This window comes from Microcebus murinus, chromosome 1, assembly GCF_040939455.1.
Source record: "Microcebus murinus isolate Inina chromosome 1, M.murinus_Inina_mat1.0, whole genome shotgun sequence".
Classification (NCBI taxonomy): Eukaryota; Metazoa; Chordata; class Mammalia; order Primates; family Cheirogaleidae; genus Microcebus; species Microcebus murinus.
The window spans coordinates 27,422,797-27,442,503 of record NC_134104.1 but is presented as its reverse complement, the minus strand read 5'-3'; the positions used below and the strand labels follow the sequence as shown (position 1 = coordinate 27,442,503).

Genomic DNA, 19,707 nt, shown 5'->3' with positions numbered 1-19,707 from the left:
TCTCTCCCTCTCCTTGACTTCATTATTTTTACTCCTGTAAGTATCAGGCAGAGCTGGGCACCTCCAGCAACCTGTGAGAATTTCAGTTTTCAGAAAAACATAGATAACTCCTTCCCTCCTGATAGACTCTGAGCCTATATTATCTGCTTAATAGCAATGTATGTGAATACCCTGAATAGACTGATTTCCCCTTATTACCTCACAAGTTTTATTCAAGTTCTTGGCACAGTTAACTTGCCCCCAGTTCTACTGTTGGGAAGAACACACTCACACAACTACTTTCCACTGCTTCTACTTCCTGAAACATATCATACAAGCAGCATTTGACAAACCATTCATAAGGTGGATATGATGTCTTCTCACCTTGATTTTGAGGGAGTCAGTGTCATAGGGACTTGGCGTGAAATCAGTATGTACTCTGGCACGGCCACAGAATGGTCCTGAGTAGGGGCCATCGTCATCCAGTCGAAAGCTGTCCCTGTTGCTTGTACCATCTGAGCAGCTTGTTATTCCACCTGAGGAGAGCAGAGGTTCACTTCTCATTGAAGGCATGTAACATTCTGAACCAGTATCTGGACACAACTAAGTGTTGATGATGCCACCCCACTGGGTGCTAGTCTCACGATGGGGTTCTAACTGACTGATCCCAGTGTCTGTCTCCCCGTCACTCCCCAGGTTCACTACTACTCTGTCCTCTGAGCCATTTCTGACATTTTTCCTGCCAAACTGGCCAATCTCTCCTCAACCGCTAATCCAAACACCCGCTCACTTGGTCTGTGTGATCTGATCCAGCACCCACTGTATTAATTATTGGACGCTTGCAAAAAAGGAGGAAGGTGTAGGTTTAACTTGTGAAGTCAAATAATTATTTTGTTCATGTAAACAAAGACACAAACTAATGGAAACAATTTTATCTTTGTGTGCTATTGATCACGAATGGTTAAAACATGCAAGGTTCCCTATAACTTATCACAACTGTAGCAAAAATTCTAGCCCAGAGTTGCTCCTGTGTACCCAAGGCCATTTGGAGGCAACTTACTGTGCATAAAAGGTCGCACTTCTGTCTACTGTGTGAGTGAAAGGGAAGGAGGAAGTGTGTTTGAATGTCTACCCTCAGGTGGCTCAAAACTGTTCTAAACCAGACTTTTAAAACTGCTCCAAATCCTTGTTTTCTGGTCCCCTTCCTTTCTGATCTTGAACCTCAGGGAAAAAAGAGAAAGAGATACCATTTTGCTATCTGCCTGGGGGCAAGAATGGTTCCCAGTGGAAGTAACTCTCTTTTTCCAAACCCCATCTCCAGTCATCATTTCCTTCCTCCTTCAGTCTGGCCTTCCAGCACTTGGTTCAATGAGAGAACAGCCCAGGTTCACTACCATCCACTGTGATATAAGGTAAAGACCCTTCGAGATATTCCCATGTTATATATGAACTGGCATAAGAGAAAGGTGAGTTGCATCTAATTACAGAAATTGAGTTCTACATGATTTCAGTTAAATGGGGCCACCATCTTCTTATACCTTCCTTTCAGTGAATACTCCAGGCCCTGCTTTTCATGGTACTTTTTTTTTGAGACAGGGTCTCACTCTGTAGCCTAGGCTAGAGAGCAGTGGCACCATCATGGCACCACAGAGCCACCCAGGTGGCTCAAGCAATTCTCTTGCCTCAGCCTACTGAGTACCTGGGACTACAGGTGTGTGCCAACACACTTGGCTAATGTTTCTGATTTTTGTAGAGATGGGGTCTTGCTCTTGCTCAGGTTGGTCTTGATATCCTGGCCTCAAGTAATCCTCCTGCCTTGGTCTCCTAATGCTAGGATTACAGGTATGAGCCACCACACCTGGCCAGTACATTCTAATTAATAGAATTCACTTTTCAGAGTACTTCAGGAAAAAAAGGAAAGGAAAGGAAGAAAAAAGTATGGGAAGTGGGGGAGGGAGGGAGAGAGAGAGAAAGAAAAAAAGAGAGATAGGAGGGAGGAAAGGAGAGAGGAACAGAGATAGAGAACAGGATTTTATTTATCTTACTCAAGTCATTTTAAACATTATGACTCAAGGTAAAAGTAGTTCTCCCAAGCATAGATTTTTTTTTAGGGATGCATATTTAATTACCCAACATGATGTTTCTGAGGAACATCCCCAAGAACCCTGTTGACTACAGCATTAAAAGTTTTAAAACAACACATAATTTTATCTAATATATTACACATCATTTTAAACAAGAGCAACTCCGTATAGATTCAATACATATTACGTGTTCACCATTTCTTTTATGGAGTAGTTGGAACCTTGTTGCTAATTTGATAAAAATTTGTTGTGTTTAGTTAATTTAACACAGGCTTCACACCTAGGACCTTGTTCTTTATTTATTAGCCTTACTTGAAGAGCTCTGCCCACTGTAGAGACTATCCATGGACTCGCTGGCTTTAAGGGAGAACTTCTCAGTGTGGGTCCCCATCACAGGGTCACTGTTTCGATATGGGAGGACACCCTCTCCATCTTCCTCATCCTTCAGAAAAACATATCAGAGGTTAAGTGCAGAGAACAGATTTCCATGGAGATGTTCAATATGCATATTGATTTAATAAACAAGACATATTTTAGCAATAAAATACTTAGGAATACATCAGCATAAAATATGAGAGTCATTAATTTGTAGTGCAATTTCTAGCAAAACACTTTACAGTATTCTTGGAAAAATTCTTTAAATGAGACATACCTCATTGTGGAGATCATCTGAGATCATAATGATTCATTTTTACAAATTAGGCTGAATATCATACCAAAATTATTTAATCAGAAATGTTAGATTTATTGACATCTATGTTTTATGTGTTGAAGCACTTTTACTTCATGTTCTCCTTATCTATTTACCACCATTACTAATCCATTGAGGTCTGATACTACAAGTTTAAACTCTGCATAGTTGTTTCATGTCAGTTATTTGCACCCTACCAGATCACTAGATATGAATAAAACATGCATATTTTGCAATTCTAAAGCAAAGCTTATCTAAGAAGCTTTACAAATCTCATACTGTGCTTGCCACCTAGTCAAGTGAAAAGCAAATCTTGCATAAAATTAGAAAAGACAGACAATTTCAAAACAAATTGTATTTCCTTGAAAACATCTCAAATGTTTTCCATATTTAGATAGTTTGGACAAAACCTATGAATCTTAATAGTTATCAGAAAATAATTTAATATTTCTCATTTTTCAGTATTTCTAAACATTGATGAAACTTCAGAATACACATATGATATCCATCAATATGATTCTCTATTTTTATCCATCCCCTTCTTCCTTCCTTCAGTCATTCAATATAGTTTATAGAATACCTCTTAGGTACTGGGCACAGTTCTAGAAATTGGAGATTATCCGAGTAAACATGATAGCAGTGTCCTAATTCTAATGAAGAACATTTTAGTATGTTAGTCTACATCTGTGTGTGTGTGTGTGTGTGTGTGTGTGTGTGTAGTCTGTGTGTGGAGTGTTTAGGGAGATGTGCATAAACAAAATAAGACAATTTCAGAGAATAAGAAGTGCTATGAAGGAAATAAAACTGGTAATGTGAGAAAATTAGCTACTGAGGTTAGGGTTAGGGTAAGATTGGCTGATTTAGATAAAGTAGCCTGAAAGACCTCATCCATAAGTCAATGTATGCTCTCAATTATTAACCTGAATGGTAAGAAAATACTACAGATGTGAAGCTTTAGAGACAGCTTTTAACTGAAAATTAGCTTGGATTGTGCAGAGAAAAACAAATGCCAATGTAGTGAGAAAAAGAAGAATATTGCTACATAACTGCAGAGAAGTAGACTGGAGCCAGATCACAAAGAGCTTTAAAGGTCATGCATGGTGGCCATGGAAATATGCCACTTAGATCTCTTGCTATGGGACCCTTCTTTACTGACAGCCACAACATTGCCTTTCTGTATCTACCACTGCCTTTGTGCTGAAGCCTTGTTTCCTGCCAGTGATGAAAATGTGAGGGTATTATTTGAGCCCATTCTGGTGGGATGTGGAGCTCCTCCAGTGAAAAACTTTGGTAAAAGAATTCGTTATCAATCTGGCCAAAGCGTTCTCAGAATTTTGCTGAAGTCTGAGACGCTGTCTACCCTGATCCTCCTTCCTTCTCCCTCTCCTTTTACAAATTTCATATTTGCATTGCAATCTAAAGGCTTTCCCTGGCCATTTCTTCTTTTTCTTCTTTATCTTTGGTGCTTCTATTCCCTTCTTGGGGTCTGCTTTTCAGGAGAAGGAATGAAAACACCATAGTAAGGGAGTACATTGTGAAGGCACTTTGAAATTTTAACCAGGGGAGTTATATGTCCTGATTTCCACTTTTTAGAGTTCTCTCTGGATTTCATGTGGATAATGGATTTTATGGGGAAAAGAGTAAAATAGTGGAAACCAATTAGGTGGTCACTGTGATGATCTAGGCAAGAGAGTTTGGTTACTTAGTCTAAGGCAGTAACAGTTTACATGGACAAATTAGGGGTTTTAGATATACTTTGGAGTTAGAACCACCAGGATATACTCATGAATTACTGAAAAAAAATGATGGAAAGAAGGAATTTAGAATGATTCTTAGGTTTCCTTTCCTCTTCCTCCTCCCTCTTCTTTTTAGCATGTAGAGTTATAACAATGTTGTCTGTTGCCATTGAGAATACTGGATGAGAAACCATTTTTTTTTAGTAGAAGTGAAGGGAATCAATATTTCGGCTTTAGATATATTAGATTTCAGCTATTTAGTGAGCATCTAAATGATGGTATAAAATAAACAACTGGTTGTATAAATAGAATAGATAAGTGAAGAGATCACAGCTAGAGATATAATTGTGAAAAACAAAGTCATAAGACTGGATAAGATCATTTTGGAAGAGAGGGTGGATTGAGTAAACCATCCAGGAACAAGCCTCAGGAAGACTTAATATTTAGGTGGACAGAAAAGAATACAGAGCCAAGAAAGGAAGCTGTTAGGAAGAAGACAAGTCAAATGAATGTCCAGCCAAAGAAACCAAGAAAAGAGAATGTTTTACATGGAAGTAAATCACTTATGTCAAATACAGCTGAAAAGCAGTAAGAAGAAAGAAATTTGACCATTGGATTTGACAACACAGAAGTCACTACTGATGGTGACAACTGTTTTAATGGAGTACTAGGAACAGAAGCCCTGTTGAAGTGCGTTAACAAAGAGAATAGACATAAAACATATAAATCAATAGAGTAGAATTAAGAGGTCCATAAATAAACCCATATTTTTATGATTCATGTGTTTATGACCACATAATTATGGTCAATTGATTTTCAACAAATGTACCAAGACAATACAATGGCTAAAGAATAGTCTTTTAAAGAAATGATGTTGGGACAACTGGATATCCACATGCAAAAAAATGAAGTTGTACTCTTCCCAGATATTGTATAGAAAAATTATCTCAAAATGGATCATACAACAGAATTTAAGGGCTGAAACCATAAAACACTTAGAAGAAAACATAAGAATAAATCTTTATGAGTTTATCTCATAAGCATTTGTGCCACAAAAAATACCATCAAGAAAGTAAAAATACAGTCCAGAGAATCAAGAAAATATATCATGTTGCCTGTCATATATCTGATAAAGGACATATCAGGAAGATACACAAAACATTTAAAACTTAATGAAAATAGACAAAGCATTTGAATAAACATTTCTGCGAAAAGATATACAAATGTCTAGTAAGCACATGAAAAAAATTTTCAACATCAGTCACCAGTGAAATGTAAATCAAAAGCAAAGGTAAATCAAAATCACAAATTCCACTTTATGACACTAGGATGGCTAGCGTTAAAAAGACAGAAAGTGTTGATAAGGATATGAATAAATTGGAACCCTCATACATTGCTAGTAGCAATGTAAAATGCTGTTGCTGCTTAGGGAAACAGTTTGCTATCCTCTCAAAATATTAGAGATATATTATCATATATTCAAGACAGATGAAAAAATATTTTCACACAATTAATTAAACACAAATATTTGTAGCTAAAAAGTAGAAACAATCCAGATGTCCATGAACTGATGAATGGATAAATTAAATGTGGTTAATCTATAAAATGAAATACTATTTAGCAATAAAAAGGTATAGAGTACTGATGCTTGCTACAATATTATTGATATGTTGTTTTGCACATACTAGATGCATGATCTTTCTGAGTCTCAGTTTCTTCTATTAAGATGGAAGTAATAATACATTTTTTCATTCCAACTTCTGGGCATAATGACTGAGGTAGAAAATAAATGCTTAAATATTTCATAAAGCACCGACTACTTCCGTATCTAGAAGAACTTATTGAATATTTCAAGAAAGATTTAATAGAAAAATACAAATTATTAACAGAGTACACTTACTTTTTCCTCAGAAAGCGCTTTGATGTATTTTTTACCCACTTTCTTCTTCATTGTCCATGAAATAGCTCTCACTTTTTTACCCAAACCTCCTCCATTGCTTGAAGTTTTATTTTGTTCTCCACTTTCATTTATGGGTTCTCCATTATGTTTCTAGTTTTGAATCATTTACAAAAGACAAAATAAGCAAGAAATAAAAAGCATTGCTCAGAAAACACCGTTAGAAAGAAGAATCTAAGTTTGTAGACTTCCTATACATTCTGTACAGCAGCCTCCAAAATTTCAAACAAACTGGGCATAATACGAATCTTTAAAGTTATCTAGGCCTGGTTGCTTGTGTGACACACAAACTCAGAAAGTAAGTTTGATGAAGGCCTTGAGCTTCTCATCTGAAATTATTTTCAAGAATTTTGGCTTTTGTTTAATAGCCGTATTGAAGAACCATTTTACCCCTCCTTGTTTTTGAGATGAACAAATAGAATTCAATACCAAACGTGGGACGTGATTGTGTCTGCATGGATGGGAGATATTTTATTAGAGACTTTAGAAAGGCTATCGTGTCTATGCTGAATGGGCCTTCAAATATCCTGTTGCTCCTCATAAAAAGTAAGAGGGTCATGGTTATTTTTAAAAATTTGGGGTGTTAATTAAATCCACTGAGAAACTGCATTTTCTTTCATCTTGGCATGTGCATTTCCCACATTCTCAAGCAATAGTAAATATGAACTATTCGCAGACATGAATACAGAAATCTTCATGTAATTCACATGCTGTAATTAAGCAAATCTCTTATATGAACTGCTTCTGACTGTACTTAGGAATTTTGTTAAAACCACAGACTTCCTAACTCAGAATAAAACATAAAGTGTTCATAGCCCACAAATCTCTATGACATAACATAAAATAATGTGATATAATTAATATAACATATATTGTAATGTGGTATTTGTTGCATTATATGGAATCTATATGAAATGAAATAGCTTCACCACCTCCCCCTGAGCTACTTCTCAGCTCTCCCTTGCTCATCAGAGCAGTGGTTCTCAAAATGTGGTCCCTGGACCATTAGCATCAACATCAGCTGGGGACAATTTGTGTTTTTAACAAGCTCTTCAAGTGATTTTGATACACACTTGTTTGCAAACAACTGTAATACAAGATTGTTGCGCTAGCCTCCTGGATGTTCATCTGTCAGGTTTTCACCAAGGTTTGTATTTGCTTTTGCCATTGGCTTGCCCTAGATATCCACAAATGTCTTCCTTCAGTCATCCAGGTTTCTAGTCACATGTCACATAAAAGGGGAGAAATTTTCTGACTGATCACCCTCTTCACTGTCCATACTTCCTGTTTGTTTAGTCTGATTTATTCTTCTAAGTACTTAACGTTACTTAACAATGTGTTTTTTCATTTCATTGGCATGGACATCTCCCACTATGATGCATGCTCCATGAGAAAGGAGACGTCATCTGTCTTCTTTATTCTGAGTGTCTAGAATACTTCCAAACACATAACTGGCACTTGATATTTTTTGAATAAATAAAACTTCCCATTTAGAACTTTGCAGCAATTTTTCTTTGGAGGACATGTTTGGGTTGCACATCCTTAACACCTCACATTTGCAAGAAAGGAACCTTGAAGGTCATCTAGTTTAGCACTGCCCATTGTTCCTGATAGGTGGACAGCCAGCCATTCCCTAAGTATAAAAAATAACGGGAAACTTCTCTTTAGTGAACTTTAATATTTTAATATGAAAGTTTAACCACATAGTTAACATCATTATTAATCAATATTATGTTTTGCTTCATATCTTACCCCAAATTGGCTATGATAAATATGAATGGACAGCCAATTTAAACCCTCATTGCACTTTATTAATTTCTACATTCAAGGTTATAAAGGCAAAGATTCTTTGCTTAATTCAAAAGCCCTGAGTAAAATATAATTTGGAAGCACCTCAAATTTTAGAGTTAGCCTTTTTTCTTCTCTCTTCTCTCTACTTAAACTTTCCCTAACTTTATTATAAAATTATTTTACTAACTAAAATATATTTAAAAATTATATTATTTTACTATTACTGGTGTTAATTTACCATTATCTTAGCTCCAGAAAAAGTACCACAAATATTTTTCAGGTTTTTCTCTCATTATTTACAGAAGCTTCAAAGAAATTATCTCCATATTCCTTGAATTTAACATTTTTCTATGCTGTACTAGGGCACTATTATTAATCAATGAACGTAAATGAGTCTCAGCTATCAGACTAAGTTAACTGTAGAATTGTAAACTAAATAACAGTATAATATAGCTATGTATGATTATGGAGAGTTAAAGGTTTATACAAGATGCCAATCGAAAGTAAAATTATGTCTTTCACTCTCTTTCTCTCTGTCTGCTTATATATATACATATGTATATGTATATATATTAAATCATATTACTTATAATCATATAAATGTTGATTGACCATATAGCCATATAGAAGTTTATCCATAATCATGTACATATAAATAAGTAGGTATATAAAAGGGATATATAATATATAAATGGATAAAAGGAGATATATTATACATCCACACATGCATATCTAAGCATCAATGGAGATATTTATAAAGTAATAATATATGTCATTTTATTTCCACTTTGTTCAGCATATATTACTGAAATAAAAATATTTAAAAATATTATATTAATAGATAGATGTATCTGAAGATAACTGTAAGATCTAAAACCTATTGACCTTAAAAGAATATATCACCTGTGAGGTCACTGAATCAGGTTCAATGATAAGCACGTATTTTCAATTTTCTCAGTATACATCTCATCTCTTTACTATATTATAAGTTGTTATATCTTTCATTAATCACTTATCACATATGGCCCTTGGTCTATAAGATAGTATGGCAAACTTTGGAGTGAGAGAAGAGGTTTAGTTCTGCCTTCATCATTTATTAACTCTAGTTTAGAAGTCATTTTGCTAAATGAAGCAAGCATATTTCTTCATTGGTATTTCTTCATAGAAATATTAATAGTTCCTATGGTATAGATAGGTAAAATGTTTACAGTTGTACTTATTTCATGGAAAGTGCTTAATTAAATGTTGATATTATTGGTCTTATTATTATGTAAAATAATTTATGGGAAGCTTTTCTTAAGCTGCATTTACAGTGTTCATAGTTTACAAATGTGTATATAGTGGTCACCAGTGGGGCATTTCAGCGTATGTGGTAGAAGTGTGAGAGTGCAGTTAAACAGCCCTATGCTCTCCTTAACAACTTTACAGTTAAGCCACTTGATCATTTCCTAATTTAAAGCAATTACAACTTACATAAGCTTTGAAATATATATATATATATATATATATATATATATATATATATATATATATATGAGAGAGAGAGAGAGATTTATGGTAGAAATGCTCAGGAAATTTGGAATTGCTGGTGTTACTTTGAATTCTAACTATCTTCTTAGATTCATGTTTTGCCTCAAAACATCTGTTAGGGTTCTTAGATAGCTATTTACTCTTAATGCCCAGCATGGTACTAGGTACTAAATAATAGTTTGTTCATTTATCACAAAAATATATGCAAGGCTAGGATCTGAAAATGTATTTATCTTACTGTACTTTGTAGAAGTGATATTGTCTTCATAATATTTCATAATATGCTTGCATAACATTCATAAAAATGGAATGAAATACTAACCTCAGTTAAATCATCTGGTTTTGATGTGGGATTATTACGAAAACGATCAAAATTCCCAAAACTGCTGCTGCGCTATTAAATAGGAGAGAAAAGAAAAGAAAACTTAGAATTTGTGACTTTCACTGCTAAAACTAATAAATAGATTATACTTTAATTAGCACCATTTCTTACAAATACAAACTTTAAAAAGCTCTTTCCTCTTGAGTGTCTAAAGGCTTTGAAGGTAAAACTATTAACATTTTTATATTTACAGTTGATAAAATGTCTTTATTTTATGTTACAGTATTAAGCACCTTGAAGAAAATCTTGGTTAAATTATTTTCAATTTATAGTATTAATTTTGCCCTTGGGCGAGGCAGTTGAAGAATCTATGATTTCTAAACTGAGGCTTCTTGAAATGAACTAACCAATGACTTATTTCTATGAGGTAATGGCATGTGGTACTAACCAACCAACCAACCAATACACAAATAACAACAAAACATGCAAACAAAAAGCAAGCATCTGAGTAGATCCACCGTTATACTTCATAAAGATCAAGTTTAAAACAAAAATGAACAAAAAGTGCATTTCCTATTACTAACTCTTGATAATTTGAAATTCTCTGCTGGACACAAGAAAGAAAAAGCACACACATAGACCTATTAATAAATTGGAAGAAGCATTTAGGCATGCATGATCTCAGGTTGGGAATAAAACTGAATTTTTACAAATTTAAAATGGAATTACAATGAGACCTTTGGGTCAGTTTCATTCACTGGTTTTGAGAATAAGCTCAATATGTTAATAGAAGACTGTCCCCTTGGATACTTTTTGCTTACAAAGCTAAATTTTTATTATGCAACTCATTCTAGGCAGGTAATTATAAATAATATACTACAAAGTAAATGATTCCCTTAAACACATCTTAAAATTCTTTAGAGTCATTGAGTCAAAAAATTGATATTTCCTTACTCTCTATTTAATTTTATGCATTGTTTGGGATGCTGAATATCTGATATTATGTTTTTTGTATATCCATAAATCTCAAGAATATGTCCTTTCTTAAGGACTTTATCTCATTTCTAGGTTATCATAGTTTAAAAATAAATACTGAAAAATAGCCTGGTAATTTGAAAAATTAATAATATAAGTCAGTAATCTATGAAATCATCTATAGCCAAGTCCTCACTTAATGTCATGGATAAGTTCTTAGAAATTGTGACTTTAAGTGAAACAGCTTTAATGACACTCGTTTTACCATGGGCTAATTGATACAAACAAGAAAATTTCTACGGCATATTTCTGCACATAAAACATACCTGAACTTCTAAATAAAGACTAAAAATACTTCTAATATTAAACATTGAAATAAATGTGAGGTATACATACATTTTTAAAAGATTAATTAAAACAGATAAGAAAATTATTTACCTAATTATTCTCCCTCAAGGTTGCAGGAGGCCAGAGCCTATCCTGGCAGGTCAGGGGCAAGGCAGGAACCAGCCTTGGACAGGATGCCATCCCATTGCAGGATGCACTCCACACACACACACACACACACACACACACACACACACACACACTTTCTCTTTCTCTCTCTCTCTCACTCACACTGGGATTACATAGAAAGACCAATGCACCGAATGGGCACCTCTTTGGGATGTGGAAGGAAAGCCACTCAGACATGGGGAGAACATGCTAACTCCACACAGTGGCCATGGCCAGGAACTGATTTCTTTTTCTCATTGATGTTATAAGGAAACGACTTTGAATCGAGGACCTGCTATATTGTCCTTTCAGAAATGACAGCCCATTTTTGTTCAAGTCAGCTTCAAAGGCTCCGAGTCCTCAGAAGCACTTTTATACTCATGTTTCCCCACCAGCTATCTTTAAAAATGCTTGTTTCCCTTTTAAATGAGCTGATATAAAAAGATCCTGACATGTGACAAGGGGTTAGCCTGATAGTGTGATGGAGAATATTGCCCCAAGGATAATGGCTGTGTTAGACACAATTAACGCCTTTGCTGACTTGCCACCCCTGCTGAACAAGCCCTTCAGGTTATAGTGAGAGGAGAGGAAAAGAAGGGCTAAAATTGAGAATCACGCTGGAAAATACAAAGTCTTTTCATGCAGTACTTGCTAACCAAGAGTGACTTCCCAGAGCATTAATCACTCCAACTTGCCTAGTAGGCGTTTCCATCTGGCCATCATTGCTGAGCAATCACAGAGGGGAATTGAAGGTATTGTTGTCCTGCTTATAAACAATCTGAACACAGGGAAATCTATTACTCTTTTATATACTTAAAACATTCTATGAACTTTTGAAGCCCATGCCAAGGGCAATTTTGTAGCCTACATCCAGCCTGCCTCCTGCCTGTTAAATATTAATGAGAGTTACTGAGTGATTTCCACTACTGGATAATGGGTCCTGTTACACAGGAGGGCACAAAATAGACTCACTTCAGCATTTCTCTACACTATCTTCTTCCATTAAGTGATCAATAGTTACCACCTTTTAAAATTAATTCTCCCCTCATTATATCAATAAAGAAAAGCAGATTTAGGAATAGTGGTTTATGAAGGATACAGAACTATTACTTTGGGTTTTGTCAATCATCTTACTGCTAATCACTCAACAGTTTTAAGCCAGAGGAGTATATCAATCCATGCTAAGATGCCCTTAACTAGCAAATCTATGTATTTGAAAGAATATTTTAAAAATTTCATTATTCCCTAGTCTAAAAGTTAGTGACTTTGTGAGATGGGTTCATGATGTATAGGTTATGGCTTATGATGAGAAGGGGCTAATATCTACTATGAGGTGTAGACAATGAACAAATTTACAACTTCTGCTCCTGTCAAGTTTTCTAATGATAAGGTGAATCATGTGGAAGCAAAGCCTACTTCCTAGATTATAGTCCTTAATAAATGAGAATGTGTTTGAATATTGATAACTTTGCATTAAATAATTATAGTGAATTAGATTTAATAAAACTTATCTTGTGATAGAAGCTTCCATCAAGACAGAGCAATTATATAAACATAATAACTATCAACAGCAATAGTAGCTTAAATAAAAATGCAATTCACATTTTAGATAATTCTTTGTTTCTATTGACATTAGATCATATTTAGCCTTTAATCATATTTTGTATTAATATAAATGTATGCAGTCTTTCCTTATGCAATTAGAAGTGCACTTTTAAAATGTCATACTACCTATGGAGGCAAATTTGACAATATCTACCAAAATTACATATATAATTACATATATATTTACCTTTTGTCTCAGAAATTAAATTTCTATGTGTCTATACCAGCGATACATTTGGATAAGAGTTGATTTACACATCCACGTTTATTGTAGCACTTTTATATTACCAAAAAGCTGTAAAGACTATTTATTAAAAGCATACTGACTAAACAATAATATGGTAAATCCACACAGTGGAAATGTATATAGATGTAAAAATTGAAATATATCTTTGCATAATGCAATGGAATTATCTCTAGGATATAGTGTAAGCAAAAAAAGCAAAATGGAGAAAAGTGCAATACGTTGAAATACGTATAATGTCAAAATTCATGTGTTTATAAAGATACTAAAAGAAAATTTTGGTGGTTACCTTGGGAAATGTTACAGTTATATTATGAAAACTGGCAAATAAAGGAAAAGCTTAAAGCATTCAATCTGCCTTTCCTGTATAAAGTGTATTTCAGAATAGCTAAATAGTTTATGAGAGAAAATTATTCTCTATTTGTGTGTATTCTAGCTAATCAATTAAAATGATGAAATTATAAAATTACCACTTTGCAAACACCTAATGCAATATTGGATGTAGGCAATGGTTATCAATGGCCACTAAAATCACAAAAAAAGGAAGACAACCAGAATATGTGATTCATGATGAATGCACATAATAACCACTAACGATATATTCTTGAAAAAAAAAAGGAATAAGAAAGCAATCACATCAAGATCTGTATCTAACTACCAGATATCAGGAAATACAGAGACAGAGAAGCATGTTAAAAGATACCAAGAGGATGTAGTCAATCAAAAAAAATCAAGACAACAAGAAACTACAGGACAAACAACAAAAACCACACTTGAAGCTCTGACTTGTGGGGAGAAAAGGGGGCAAGGCAGCATATGTAACCTAAACATTTGTACCCTCATAATATGATGAAATTTAAAATAAGTTCAATAGGGAAAAAAATAGAAAGCATTAAAGGGAAAGAGGTAAAGTATTAATTAAGAGCATTTAAGAGTTATATCAACCAAATCCAGCAAATGAATCTTGTTTAGATATAGATCAAATAAACCATTGTATTAAAAACATCCAAGAAACAACTGAGGAAATTTTGAAAATGACTAGCTATGTGATAATTAGGAAGTATTGTTGTTTATTTTTTAATTTGTCATTTGAAATAATCTAGTGAAGGTCAGCAAGTACATGAACATAAAGAAGAGACATGATTGGCCATTATTTAATAATTAGCTGGAAGGTAGATGTATGGAAATAGATTTCACTACTCTCTACTTTTACACATACTTGAAATTTTCCATAATAAAATGTCGAGTTAAAAATGAAATATACCAATATAATAGCTGAAAGATAATTTATAAAGAATTAATGGTTTCATAACTTTATTAAAAAACTAATTTATAGAACTATCATAATTTATAAAACTATCATTAACACTTTTAATAAAGTTTTTTAACTTTATTAAAAAACATAATTTATAAAACTATCATATAAAACTTATTTATAAAACTAATTTATAAAACTATGGCTTATGTCATAGTTGTTTGGAACTGCAGACATTGAAGAAGGAAATAAAGTTTTGTTTCCTAAATTCATTTTAGTACAACTAACTTTGACATAAACGCATAATTTTGGATTGTCTTTTTGAAGACTATCTGTTATCACAAGATGCAGAGTACTTTCTTCCATATAATTTACTTGGCTTCCACAAAATAGTGCTCAACAAGTGTCAATTGTGGTGTTTGAACACGTTTGTATACATGTGTTCCTACACAATGCAATGAATAATATAAAAGAAGTCAAGAAGATTCCCTTTTTTTGAGTCACATCTCTCGTTTTGATAACAACCTGTCTTCTTCTTTCATAGAAATTTGCAATCTGAGAAGTATGGACTATATGGAAAAATTAGCTTAACACAGAGAATGGAACTAAGTAGGTTTCTTAGAACAATGACCAGCCTGCAGTTACTAACATGAAGGAGAAAAGGATCTTTTTTTTAGAAATGTGAATGAAGGTTTTGACCAAAACCAGAAAAACCTTTATTTTCTTCCTTAACCAGCCATGAACTTTGGGGTCTTCAAATAAAATCTCATCTCCAGCATGATTTAATATTTGAGTAATGCACTGATGGAAAAAGTTTCTGTCTATTTCAAACAAAATATTTGCATATGTGAGTCAGAGATCTGCAGTATTTTGAAATATACTAGCAAATTAAAATTATACACACTCTTGCCAACGAGTTCTCACATCTTCTGAATATTGCACATAGAACGTTGGTTACTAATACACTCTTGAAGATTAGAATTCCGTTACAGCACACCCTCATATGAATATTCTATTATAATAAAATGCTAAATCTCAATAAGCTTGTCAGCCTTTATCCAAAGGCATTCGAGGATTTAATTGTTCCAGCTAACTCAGGTGCTGAGATCTTTTGAAGAGTGTGAAACAAATTTAACTCACTTAAAATAATTTGTTAGGATTGCCTCAGTGTTAAATAATCGCACTATCATGTGGTCCCAAAGGAGGACGCTGCTGTGGGGCATCAGGAAACTGAAAGCTAAAAGACAATCAGAACTGTAAAACCTTGCCTTCGACACTAACATGTTAAGCTTAGATAAAGGCAACCCAAAGCTCAACCATTTATCAATGCTTTAAATACCTTCAATGTACATCTCTGGACTCTTAAGAACAACAATTGGTCTATTCTATCTTTCTGGTTTTCTTTTCTATTAACTGCAAAATATCTTTAAAAAGGGCAGACTCTGATTCCACCATAGTTTTCTAAAGTTTTGTCAGATTTTCCATGCTAAAGCTTTACTTTCAGAAGTTGATACGAAAACTAGAAATGTTTTCTGCAAATTGAAACTGTCTCAACGATTACCCAAAGGAAAGAAACTAGAACTTAAAAACAAATCAATGCAGAATGATCCATAACCTCTAGAAGTGGTTATTCATATCAGCCTATTTAATGTTAACAAAACAAGTTTGAAGAGTAAAAAAGATTTAAATAGTTAAAATTCTCAATTTCACCTCTGCATAATTTACAACATAATTTACAACAATTTACATTGCATCCATAGACTATAAGTCATGCTATACTTTTAGGAATTAAATAGAAATGGTGATTTCTATTTTAGTTGAAAAGAGTTCTTAAATAATATTTTGATATGTTTTAAATATCTTTTTTTAGGTAAAAAGCATAATGTGGCAAAAGTTCAGTCATTTGATATCACACATGCTTACAAAATCCTAAAAAACAAAAGAAAAATGAAAAGCTTTTAAAAAATGTGACCATGATCACACTAGCCTGAATTGTTCAGCTTGTTTGCCCCATTGTAAAATTTCTGCTTGGCCCACTCATCCCTACGTTATTGTGTTATGCACACATTCTAGTTCTTTTCTGTCTTTGTCTAACTACTGAACCCATAAATAAATACAGTAAATGCTACCTCCTGATCCTCTTAGAATTCTTTCATTATGTGAACACTTCCTTGAAATCCTCGAGAATTTTTCAGGGAACCCACTTTTTAAATTTTAAAATATTAAGGAGTGGAAATGTTTTAGGTTACATGGATCATTTCTGTAATGCTTGAGTCCTGGCTATAGGTGTGCCCATCACCCAAATAGTGTTCACAATACCTATTAGATTGGTTTATTTCCCTCCCCTCCTTCTCTAGCCCAAGGTCACTCTGTGTCTGCCTTTGGGCTGGAAGGGAGGAGAGTAAAGAAAAGGCCCTTACTGCTTACTGTGCTGACCTACTTTGGCTCTACTTTTGAACCCATCACCTACACTGTTGGAAACTCACCATTCTCTCCGGGAGTTTGGACACATAGGCAAAATGTAATGCACCACAAATGCAGTCTCTTCCAAATTCTACATCTGTTCATTTCTTTCTCCAAATCTGTATTGTAGGTAACATTTTTATTACTTTTACTCACATATGTGCTAATTCATAAACCAATGCAACAACTTTCAGCTCTTTTGTCCCCAATTCTTGCCCCCAAAATCATCTACTATCACAACGCTAGACTAATTTTCCTGAAGTACCAGTTCTCATCATCTCATCCTTCTTCTCAAAATATACATCTTGCTCCACATTGCTGTGATAGACAGTAAGAGCTTGCTACGTGCCGAACTCCATGCCAAGCTATTTATCTGTAATTATTTTATTACATAAACACAATCACCCTCTGAGTTAGGTATTAATTTCTCCAATTTACAGCTGAGGAGAACTGAGCCTCAAAGTGTTCCAGTAGCTCTTCCTTAGTCAACAAAATAAAGCTCAGTACGGGGCACATTCTTGACTCCCCATGGTATCAGGCAATGTTAGTCAATCCGATTTAGCAGAACTTCTAATACTTCTTGTTGGCCAATGTGGACACATTTATATCTTTAAGCTGTTGCTCATACTGTTTTTCTTTCAGAGAATGACAGTCTTCTTTTATTCCACCTACTCAAACCCAGTCTGTTCTTCAAGAACAAGATCAAGTCCCACCTTCCCTATCGAACCATTTGCTGATGCCTTTTTAGTAAACATTTTAGCACACATTGATTGCCCCTGTTCTTAAGTGTTGTAGCACCTACGGAGAAAAATCCTACAATTGTGAGGCTTGGGGGAAACCATAGCAATCGACAAATCCTATATTACTTTTCAAAAGCAAATTATAACTTACTTGCATTACACCAATGAAAACGCTTTGCTTATGTTTAAAGATCATAAAGTTTTGCATTATGCAATTCAACATGAACACATTAAGTGGCTTCTATGGATAAACTTTGTACTAGGAGTAAGGGCTGTCTCTATGAATAAGACAAGACTCTATCCTGGAGAAATTTTATACTCTATTCCTGTGATTGACCAAATCATTTCAATCTATAAGCATTAAATAGAACGATACTCAAATGAAAGACTCAAAACATACAAATATAGGGGGCGGAGCAAGATGGCGGACGAATAACACCGCCAGACAGAGGGTCTCTGCAGAAAAGACCGATTCTAGCAGAAACTAGAGAAAAGAAGCAAGAAGACGAGCATACAGCGGACAAGGGCCGGAAGGAGGGGTACCTGAGACCCCGGGAGACTCCACGGGAGGAGGCTGCGGAGGAGAACTGGAGGCTGAGACCACCGGAGCAGCCCGGAGACCAGCGGCAAGGGTAGGTGGATTTGCTATTTCCCCTCCCCTGCATTCGGGACTGCTGGTGGGCTCCCCAGCGGGTGGAGAGACCTGCGGACATCAGCCCAGAGACTGCCGCCGCCTGCCAACGGTGAGCCTGTAACAGACGTGGCACCAGGTTCCCAACTTCCTCCGGGCACCTCCGTGTGCACGGAGAGCCGCGCGGCAGGCGCCATATTGCCTCCTCCCCCCCTCCGCCGACCCTACCCGCGGCTGCCCAGAGAGACAATACAGCCACCAGCCGGAGGCACCTCCAGGGAACGGGACCTTCCCGTTTGGGACCCCGCCCGCCCTCCCAGGTGCTGCTGGCACCTTGTTCCCAGGAAAACGGTGCCGACTCAGAGGCTGAGAGACATAGACCCAGCTTGGGCTCCCTGTGGGTGAATTAGGACCGGAAACCCTCTCCCTGGTGGGAATACAGTTTGAACTCTGGGACCCAGAGGTCGGACCTGCAGACCAGATCCCCTGCACCGAGGGCTAGCATTGCCCGGGGCACAGAAGGATTATACGTGAACAGCCTACTGAGGTCTGTGTGCCTCAAGGGGCGGATCGGTGTCCTAGAGGTCTGTGTGCCTCCAGGGGCGGATCGGGCGGAACGTCCCAGGAGGAGGCCGTGCGCCCAACCCAGGTGGCGTTCCTGTGCAGGGAACCTCCCCGCCGGCATCACAGTCCGGGGAGGCCTGGTGGCTTGTGGTCTGGCCTGCTGGCAGAGGCTCAGGAGTAGCTGCGGAGTTGGGGAGGGTGGAAAGAAGCGAGGCCTGCTGCAGACTGTGGGTCTCAGACAGCCCCACCCCCACACCCAGACTTTCTGGCTGAGCGGGACCATCCCAGCCCCGCCCTGACAGCAGAGAACAGAACTTTGACCCCTGCTAACGGCCTGAGGGCAGGCTTACCCAACCCAGCTCCGCCCAGAACGAGAGCTGATAACAGGACTCAAAATCAACACCATAGCCTGTTCCTCCAAGCAAACGCCACCTACTGACAGGGACAGCATCTTGCACAGCCTTTCCACGGCACCCACTGACTCAATATACAGGGAGTGGTCCAATTTCACCCACAGGCACCACCTAACGCCTCAGAAACTAAACAAGGTGTGTGAATACCCAAACAATAACCTAAGGAAAGAAACAACAACTGATCGACATGGGAAGAAATCAGGGAAAGAACTCAGGAAATATGAAGAACCAA

General features: G+C 36.0%; 1 protein-coding gene across 1 annotated transcript in view; it reads right to left on the bottom strand.

Moving 5' to 3' along the window:
• The window catches only part of LOC105883110 (SAM domain-containing protein SAMSN-1), a 55,843-nt gene that overhangs the window by 17,766 nt on the left and 18,370 nt on the right, over nt 1-19,707 (bottom strand). The window contains exons 2-5 of the mRNA XM_012786025.3: nt 10,091-10,162; nt 6,391-6,540; nt 2,376-2,505; nt 364-515 (exon numbers count right to left, since the gene is read on the bottom strand). Coding sequence (XP_012641479.1) covers nt 364-515; nt 2,376-2,505; nt 6,391-6,540; nt 10,091-10,162 — 504 coding nt within the window. The remainder of the gene's footprint in view (nt 1-363; nt 516-2,375; nt 2,506-6,390; nt 6,541-10,090; nt 10,163-19,707) is intronic.